At 38.2% G+C, this 10,725-nt stretch overlaps 1 protein-coding gene across 1 annotated transcript in view; it reads left to right on the top strand.

The window, feature by feature from the left end:
- The window catches only part of LOC106876083 (RNA exonuclease 1 homolog), a 42,462-nt gene that overhangs the window by 4,887 nt on the left and 26,850 nt on the right, over nt 1-10,725 (top strand). The window contains exon 2 of the mRNA XM_052975966.1: nt 6,931-9,350. Within this exon, the coding sequence (XP_052831926.1) occupies nt 6,931-9,350 (2,420 nt within the window). The remainder of the gene's footprint in view (nt 1-6,930; nt 9,351-10,725) is intronic.

Raw genomic sequence — 10,725 nt, forward strand, 5'->3', positions numbered from 1 at the left:
TATATATATATATATATATATATATATATATATATATATATCATGCACACACACACATGCATCCGTTCAGAGGTCCGAATGAGCCCTGCATTACTTTGTCAGTCAGTTGTAATGAGGGGAGCAAGAGAGGTTGACTTGTTTAGACTATTGTAGGGACTCCCAGCTATTAGTGTCTGTCCCTACTGGTACCCCACCACCACTACCACCCACCCACCCCCACTGCTGATTTCATGTTTAGTTACTAGTCTCTCTGCTGGGGCCCCAGAAATGAAAATTGAAATATGACCCCAAGTACTGTCTCTTCTCTGAGTGGAGATGGTTTTCCTTCCTTTCTCTCTCTCTCTCTCTCTCTCTCTCTCTCTCTGCACATTTATTGTATATATAACTACTTTATGTATGTGTGAGTGTATATTTATATAAACACACACACACATATACCTAGTACAGAAGACCTTTGTGTATGCGCGGTTGTGTGTATATATAACCCTGGGCTGACCAAGCCCGTCATATGTATGTATGTGTGTGTGTATATATGTATATATCTGTGCATAGGTGTTTGCACCAGCAAAAGAGGATGAAAGTATAAGTAGCAGGCTTAAAAATAAAACAAGTCCTGGGGTTGATTTCTTCAACTAAAAGTCTTCAAGATGGTGCCCCAGACTGGCCACAGAAAAAAATGGAAAAGCACATAAAAGATATGTGTATATATACATACATACATACATATATAAAATACTTAGCATTAACTAACTCACTTTTTACTATATATCTATATATATATATATATATATATATATATATATATATATATCACACTTTTATCTCTTCTGCTTTCCATTCACACTATTTCTCCCTCTGCTGTTAGATTCTCGAGTGGCATCTGCTTGGTTTTCTTTTACCTTCTCTTCCACTCCAATGTTACTCCTCTTACTGCTGCAGATGATGACAACAATGGTGTCATCAGCAGCAGCAGCACCACTGCTGCAAAAAACAAACTTTGGAATAATACTTCTGAGTTTTCTCTTTCATCTCATCTTCCCTTCTTCGATTAAATGCATCTGATTCCCAAAAAAAAATTTGGGTGCTTCACTACTCTAAGCATGGGTGCTATTAACCTCCAATTTGGTATAGGTACCACTTGAGCTTTGAGAGGTTCTTTAATTAGCAGATTGAAGGTTCACTTTTATAGTATTGAGCCAATGAAAGAGACATATCTCTTTTAACACACACACACACACACACATTGCCATCTGTTCGTCTGCATACATTACAGAAAAAAACCAACCCACTGCAAGTCCACTGCAAGTAATGTTACCTGGTGAGTTGGTACTTCTTCCTTCAAAACTTGGTGAGACAATGTAGTAGAATAAAGTTTTGTTGAGAAACAAAACCCAACGAAATACTCCCAGTGGATTTGAACTCCTGACTTCTTAGCAACCATCTTGCTTTCTTTTATTTTATTTTTTTTATTTTTACTCTATTTCCCAATGGCTTACTCTATATGGTTGTAGAGTACAAATTTATTCTTAAACAAGAATAGTATTATTGACAGTGACTTCAATGTTTCAACCAGTTAAACCATCATCAGACTGCAATACATTGAAGTTAATTTTGGCTTTGTATAGTCTCTGTTGAAATAAAATCTTCCTTGGGTGTATGGGTTCAAGTGGAGTGGTAATTAAGTTTTTATGGTGGGTTGTTATGGAGAGGTGTTTTGGAGAAATTTTTATTGATTAAATTTGTTGTTATGTTATTGTTCCAAATTTGTTCATATATGTAGAACTTTGTAAGCGAGTATATTTAGGTGTCCTCCTTTTGCTTGGTAGGTACAGGATGTGTCAGTAGTTTTTGATTTAGTCCTTTGCCTTGTCCAAGATCAAAAATGCAAGGTCCAGTATTTAACACATTAACTGCTACATATACTACTCATACCACTTCATACAGCTGCCATATCCTGTATCTATGACATCGTTTTCAGGATATTTATATAACAGGCGTGTTAAATATTAAAGTTTAATTTCCGAGTGTGATCATTGCCAGAGCAGCTGTCTGGCTTCTGTGCCAGTGGCACGTAAATAGCACCATTTGAGCATGATCGTTACAAGCATCACCTTACTGGCACGTGAAAAGCAACATTCGAGCGAGGTCGTTGACAGTGCCGCTGGACTGGCTCCTGTGCAGGTTGCACATAAAATACACCATTTCGAGCATGGCTGTTGCCAGTACCTCCTGACTGGCCCTCGTGCCAGTGGCACTTAAAAGCACCCATTACACTCTTGGAGTGGTTGGCATTAGGAAGGGCATCCAGCTGTGGAAACCATGCCAAATCAGATTGGAGCCTGGTGTAGCCATCTGGTTTCACCAGTCCTCAATCAAATTGTCCAACCCATGCTAGCATGTAAAGCGGACGTTAAACGATGATGATGATGATGATGAATTATGAAATACTGTAATATTTCACTGAGCAATAACATTCAAAATATGTGGCGTCACCAGTAAGTTCCAATAATAGACCATAGTGGTTAAGCTCTTCGTAATTATGGGTGTCTCAACTTTTTTGCAATAAAATTTCTTTTAGGGTTCACAAAACAATGTAAAGTATGTTTTAGTCGGTCAGTTTCTTATTTAGAGTATTACCTGTTTTTATTGGTAAGGTGGGGATTATTAGTCAGGTGTGTCATGATGTTGTTAGTATAGGAAATTGTTTCTCTTTGCTTTGATGTTCACAAAAGGATTTGGGTAGGTGTAAAGGTTGTGGGTCTCTGTGTGTTTCTCTCTATAAGCAAGTATTTAGAGATTGATTTTAACCTTGTTTTTTTATGGGAATAAGTTTGTTGGTTGTGTGTTTATAAAAATTTTTTCTATTCTGTTTCAAACATGGGTGTTTCATAATACATGACTTTACGCCTCTGGATATAGGCAAAAGTGGGAGCATTATAAAAGTTGTGTGTGTGTGTGTGTGTATATATATATATATATATATATATATATATATATATAAAAATTCATTTATAAAAATGAGAATAAAAGTGAAATTTAATTAACAAAAATATATATACATGTATGCATCATCATCATTTAGTGTCCACTGTCCATGCTGGCATGGGTTGGACAGTTTGACCAGGGCTGGCCAGCTGGAAGGCTTCATCTAACTCATGCTACCATGGAGAAATGAATGTAAAAACTAACTTACAAAACTCCTTAATCTGTTGCAACCTTTTAGCCTGATTACACTTGTCTTTATCTTCCATTTTTCACCCCTTACACTTCACTTTGTTACTATGCTTACTGACTTCCTTTCCATATTCTTATTGTGTGGTTACTTGCTTTCTACCTTATCTCTGTCCATTCTTCAAGACTATTTTCTCATGCCATGCCATAGACATTAACAAGAAAAGGACGTTGTTCTCTCTGTGGCTTTCTTCTCTTCTCTTGAATCATTAGTATTCTTGTTTCTGTGTGTCATGCAAAGTTATTCAAATTTACAGACTTGAAAGTTGAACAACTGTTGAGAGGCTCCGTCAGGGTGAATTTGTATTAGCAATGAGTGTACCCTAACCCTAACCCTGTCATTGTGTTGAGCCTTTGTGCTATGTGGGGAAGCGTATTTGCACCAGTTAACCCAACTGATTAAACTATATAGGAGGACACTCCTTCGCAATGGTTGAGTGATTGCGTTTAAAAACAGTAAACAATTACTCCAGCAACAACAAAAGCCTGCCTCTCCTACACTAGCATGGGGGGGGGGAGATTGATGAAGAACACCAATAAAATATAAGATTAAAGAAAATAATATAATAATGACTCTCTCTACTATAGGCACAAGGCCTGGAATTTTGGGAGAGGGGACTAGTTGATTACATCAACCCCAGTGCATAACTGGTATTTATTTCATCGAGCCCGAAAGGATGAAAGGCTAAGTCAACCTCGGTGAAATTTGAACTCAGAACATAAGGGTGGATGAAATACTGCAAAGCATTTTGTCCAGCATTGCCACCTTTTTCTTTTACTTGTTTCAAGTCATTTGACTGTGGCCATGCTGGGGCACCGCCTTTAGTCAAGCGAATCGACCCCAGGACTTATTCTTTGTAAGCCTAGTACTTATTCTATCGGCCCCTTTTGCCAAACCTCTAAGTTACAGGGACGTGAACACACCAGCATCGGTTGTCATGCTCCTTGATTTCCTGCATATAGGATGATCATGGCTGGAAAGCCTTCAGTTATACGTCTGCTCAATCAGGGCTGACCTGTAGATCAACAACAACAACCACCTCATTTAGATTCTTAGAAGTAGAGCATTGACAAAGATGGCTTGGAGGTATTTATGAATGACTCATCATAAAGAACACAGACAGTTATGGGAGACAGGCACCTGCCTGGGAAAATGTCTCAAAAGAACAACAGCTGGGTGCTTTACAAGGCACTAGTGCATCGGTTGGATATAAAAGATTGAGAACAATATAACCACTGAAACTCCATGAAAAAAAACAAAAAAACATCCCAGCTAATTGGTGACTGACGTGGAAAAAAAAAAAAAAAGCAATCGTACATATATAATAAATACCTACACACACCTATCATTCCAAAATTAAATGTGTGTGTGTATGTATGTGTGTATATAGACACATATTAATCATCCCTGTTTATATATAAGTCATCCCCATTTGTGTATTAGATGGATACATAGTGAGATAGATAATCAATAGAGTACCAGACAAAAGTGCCTTGTGGTGATTGATAACTCTTTTATGTTCTGACTCAAATTATATTCAGGTCAGTTTTGCCTTTCATCCTCCTGAGGTCAATAGAACAAGTACCATCCAGGTACTAGTTGAGTACCATCTTTTATAAATCAATTTTAATCTGATTGAGAGAATCACCAATCCAACGTGCTCTGAAATTGCAGGTACATTCTCAACTTCCCAGGATTTCTGGTTCCAAAGCTTTTGTAGATCACTGGTTTTTGCAAACCAGGCACTGTCACTTTGGTTAACATACCCTAAATTAAACAAATATTTAATCTATTTTGATAATTAAACAAAATAAAGATACCTGTACACTATTAATGATACAAGTTTAATAAAACTGTACCATGCGAAATACCAGTAAACTAGTCTGGCAGCCATAGGGATTTGAAGTTCCTGCTTATATATTAGCATGGCTTATAAGCAGTTCCAGACCATCAGAGACCAGCAAGTTTTGGCATTGGTCAGTTCTGATACAGCAGAAACACAATAAAAAGCACTCTAGGAATGACCACCTTGTCTTTTTATTTCAATTATTTTCGGACTCCTTTATTCAAGAGGGGTTATTTTGTTTGCTTTTTGGTTTTTTTATTTTTATAAGGGTGTAATTTAAGAATCACATGTTGAAACAGATTTTGCTGTACCTTAGGAGGGTCATTTATGGCGTTAATGTACCAAAACAGACCTGGAGTAGAGGGAGTGTCATTGAAGAGGGTGTGTCATTGTTCAGACTTCCCCCGTCATTCTCATCTTGATTCAGCAGATGTCTGACCCTCTGAGACAGTCTCCTTGTGTCACATGACCAAATATGTATATCATCCCCCTTCACACCTCTCTACTATATTTCTAGGTCATGTAAATATCACATCCGTCACTGTGTGATGCTAGTTAGATCATGTGACCAACATGTCATAACTATTTTTAAAACAATGCGCGCACAACATTCAGTCCTTCCCCAAATCATGTGATGAACATCTCCTCCTCTGCTTTGCCATCTGACTGTGAACCCACCACCACTGCCATATTCCTCTCTTTTCAGTCGTGACACACACACAAACAAACTTTGCCATCGTTAAGGTCATATGATTAATATCATTATTCCATATGCACATTTGACATTTGCAGATGGAGGATCTTCTCTGGTCACATGACCGTTGTAGGCCATTTTCTTTTGGGAGGGTCGGGAATTTTGAAATAAAAACAGAATAGATACATTTATACACCTGCATGCATGAGTGTGTGGCACCTTGGGCAAATGTCTTCTACTATAGCCTCGGTCCTTGTGAGTGGATTTAGTAGATGGAAACTGAAAGAAGCCCGTCATGTATGTTTGTTTTTCCCCCGACCTTTGCTTGACAACCAATGTTGGTGTGTTTACATCCTAGTAAATTAGCAGTTCAGCAAAAGAGACCGATAGAAAATGTACTAAGCTTACTAGGATAATCCTGGGGTTGTTGGTGCTCCAGCATGGCCACTGCAGTCAAATGACTGAAACAAGTAAACGAATATACGTATCTCTATGCATATCATCATCTAATTAATAACCTCATAACAAACATTCCCAAGTTCCTTCATGGTCATTGGCCACCATATGCCATCATACAGCAGAATCACTCCTTTTAACTGGAACTATATATGTGGAACTTCATTAGTGTGTACAGGATTTCTATTAGGATTTATAAGACAAGATGGAATGCACAGGCTTTAATCACAAATCACAATTGTTTCTGTGCAATGGTAACAACCGTTGTTGAGTTTTCCATGTCGTACTGTTACATAAAGTATTTTATAAATAATTACTTAAATATATATGATACAGCTGCAGCTGTGTACCAGCACATCATCAGGTGAGTAGTTTTGATAACACTCAGCCAGTAACAGATGTTGCTATTGCACAAAAACAATTGTGATTTGTACTTAAAGCCTCTTCATTCCATCTTCTTATATATATATATATAACGTGAAGTATATTTGCCACTTAAATGCAAATAGACAGAGATACTTCACGTTGTCGTGCAGTTACTGTTTATACCTCGTTCAGAGATTTAACATTGCTTATATATATATACTCACATATACACGCACAAACATATATACACTTATATTTATAATCATAGATATACACAAGCGGTTACACACCACTGACTGAGCTCTCTGAATGTATGAAATCTTTCTTTACTTTCAGATTCTTCTTGGATCGGGAAAACCGTTAACAGTCAGCGTTTCTGTAATGTTGCTGAAGAACCAAAAGTTGTTGATATTGAGAAACAGAAGAAGAGCCTGGTTGCCAATGAACTAGAACGGTCGAAAAACTTGAAGAACCAATTTGCAGAGAGCAGCAACCCCCTTGTAAAGGATTTGAGCAAGTTGTATGTGTACAACCCACAAGCCAGCATCCCGGGGTTGTACGAGAGCTCCACTGACGGTAATACAGATGGTAAATTCAAAAATTATGTCAAGTATTGTGTTAACGGCACCCCTGCCTATCAACCGACCTGTGATAAACGGCCAAAGGAAACTCCTTATGATGTGTTTGCACAGAGCAAAAAAAAAGAGAAAGTGAAGGAGTACAGTTGCGATGGTGCCGCGAACTCTGCTCCTGAGTACAACCCTACTCCGATTAGCAAGCTGAAGCGAATGCAGAAGTACTCTTCGCAGTCCAACACACATTCCGTTCTTGAGTATGATCCTGTCAGTAATTTCGAAGCTGGTTTTGGTAATAAGACATATCTAAATTTGGACAATCCTTACATAGCCACCACTAACAACAAGGTTCAAGCGCCAAGCAAAGACCAGGTTTACAAACCGAGCAGTGTGCGTCCATTTGCCTCCGACGAGGAAGATGAAGATCGCGAGCTTGTAATCGATGCCAAGTTTAGCGACGACAGTGAAGATGGTGTGGTTAACACGACCATTTACCTGTCAGACGGACAACACAGTGATAACGAATCTGAAAGTAAAACTACAACGGGAGTTGTTAAGTCCTCATTGTACAAAAGCAGCAACAGCATTAACCCCACCGACATTCGATCAAACCAGTCAGTTCACAAGCAAACCTCCTCCAAACATACTTCATCTGTCTCTCACAAAAGCATCAACTCCAACAAAACCAGTTCAGATTCTTCGCACTCGAAAACCAGCAAAAGTAGCAAAGGTTCTGTCGATCTCTCTGCCAACCAATCAAAGGAGGAGAAGAAGAAGTTAGAGTCGAGTAGCAGTGGTAGTAATAGCAGCAGTAGTAATAGTAATAGTAGTAGTAGTAAAAATAAGCTGGAGAAAAAGAAAAGTTCTGATGATAAATCTGCCAAAGAGAAAAAGAAGGCGACGGCGGAGGGTGGCAGCAAATCGTCTGAAAAGAAACTAACCAACAGTTCTGATTCGCTTGGCAGCGCTTCTTTGAAAGAGACGAGCTGCAGTAAGAAAGAGAAGAAAGACATTCATTTGAAGGAGAAAATGAAGAAGCCTAAAGACCATCATGGCTTAAATAGTAAGAATTGTCAGAGTGGGGAGCAGATGGAGAGAGAGAAAGATCGACATAAGGGAGAAGTGGAGAAGGTGGGGAATGTGAAAGTGAAATTAAAAGAGGGACGGTGTGAGGAGGTCCGGCGGAGCAACTCCCTCTTATCATCATCAACATCATCATCATTATCATCATCATCAACAGTGTTTGTTAAGAAAGGGAATGAGCCAGAACGAAGAAAAAGTGATCCCTTGTATAAAAGTGATTCCTCAAAGCATGAGTTTAATGGAGATCCGAAGAAGGAGCATGTGAGGCGAAAGAGTGAGTCGGAGAAGAAGAGCGATGGTAAGGGCCACCTGTTGGAATTGGTGAAGCGAAAGAGTGAATCGGAAATGAGGAAAACGGAACACGAGCGGAGAAAAGAAACATCATTGCATAAAACTGATGCTGATTTGAAACGGAAAGACGATAAAAAAATTGTACAAAACCATAATACAACAGAGAAAAATCGTGTTGAGAAGATAAAACCCAAAAAAGAAGTCAATATCGAGAAGTCTTGTGATAAAGAAAAACTGAAAAAACTGAAATCCAAAACTTTGGAAATCAACAAAAAATCGGTGAAGTCCGAGGGTGTACATAGCAGCTCCCCAGAAAAGTCCAAAAAGAGAGTTCTCTCAGGAGAAAAATCTCTTGAATCGAATAAAAAGAGACATTGTAGTGAAAAACATCTTTCTTCATCATCTGATGAGAACCATTCTTCAAAGAAAATTTTCATCTCCGATATGGTTTCTAAGTCTCTAAAAAGGAAAGCCCCTATAGAAGGACAGTCTAAAAGCTCATCTATTTTCTCATCATCTTCATCTTCATCTAACTGCAAACTGCCTTTAAAAAACCCGAAAAACAGCTATTCAGTGAGTATTTCTGACCTGTTTGGTAAGGACAGTGATGAGGAGGAGAGCAACAGCAATACGTTGAACCAATCGGCTGGGGATGAAAGCACTGGTCTGTCGGACGATGACGAGTTAAATGTGATTTTTGGTGACACAGACCTTTCTGAGAATGATCCGTATGAAGAATGTTTGAAGATTTTTAATGAATCCAATAATGAAAAAAGACAATCAAATCCAACAAAGAACGAAAGAAAGGTATGTATTTCAGTCAATTAGAAGTTTGTACTTTCATGTGGTAGGTTCTTTGTTATTTTCAGGTATTTCCATCAGGTATAACTTTGTCGGTTTCCAATGAGTCAATTGATTAAATGTTTCACTGCATTTTTTTTAATGGGAAAAAGAAGTGAATGATTGTGGAAGTGTAACTTGAGCAGATTAAATACCACAAGGTATTTATCTTTGTTCAATACACAGTTTGAAAAGAAGAACCATCTTCCATTGTTTTAAATATTCTCATTAAAATGTTTCCAGTCTTCTTGTATATGTGTGTGTGTGTGTGTGTTGACAAGCAATGACTGATCAAAATTGATGCACAAAGCAAAAATGCCTTGTGGTATTTAGAATCAGTTACATCCATTGGTATACTAAAGTAATCTTAATCCATATGAGACTGATAAAAAATATGAAAATACCCTTGAAAACGATTCCCCAGCATGGCTACAGTCACAGGCTGGAACCAATAAAAGGATGGAAGAAATAGGAGGTTCATGTAGAATACATTTGTGGTAAGTATTTAGCATTGGTTGGTTCCAAAATAAACGTCTCAAACAAGTCAGACTTCATTCACTGCTTAAAACTTGTACTAACTGTGGGGTTCTTCTGGGACTGGGTTTAATGACTTTACATAAGACCCTGGATAGACACACTGATAAGTATTTATATCTTTATTGCCCACAGGAGGCTAAACATAGAGAGGTCAAACAAAAGGATTAAGTCAATTACATCGACCTCAGTGCGTAACTGGTACTTACTTAATCGACTCTGAAAGGATGAAAGGCAAAGTCGACCTCAGCAGAATTTGAACTCAGAACCTAATGGCAGACAAAATACCACGAAGCGTTTCACCTGACTTGCTAACGATCTGCCAGCTTGCTGACATTCTTTTTATTAATTGCTTGGTTTATCAAAACGCACTGATAAATATTGTGACATTGTCACTCAAACAATTGCTAAATTCAACATCCTTTGGTAGAACCTGAAAGGCAAAAAACAGTCATTCTATGAAGTCAGAAGCTGTTGAAGTAAGCAAGTAACCATCATTATTATCATATAAAGCCTGCTTTCCATGCTGGCATGGGTTCAGTGGTTCAAATTGGAATTGGTGAGCGAAAAGACTGCCTGAAGTTTCATTGTCTGCTTTAGCACAGTTACTCTAGCTGGATGCCTTGCCTGACACCAACCACTTTACCAACTGGACTGGCTGCTTTTTATATGGCATTGGAACTAATGAGTTCACCAGGTAACTTGCATGGCATATGGCCCCTCATAACTTGTTTATTTTTAGGAACTTTCAGAAATTTTTTGGCAAATCTGTGTTCTACACACAAGAAATTATACAGCTATGCTAACC

Source organism: Octopus bimaculoides, chromosome 23, assembly GCF_001194135.2.
Source record: "Octopus bimaculoides isolate UCB-OBI-ISO-001 chromosome 23, ASM119413v2, whole genome shotgun sequence".
Lineage (NCBI taxonomy): Eukaryota > Metazoa > Mollusca > Cephalopoda > Octopoda > Octopodidae > Octopus > Octopus bimaculoides.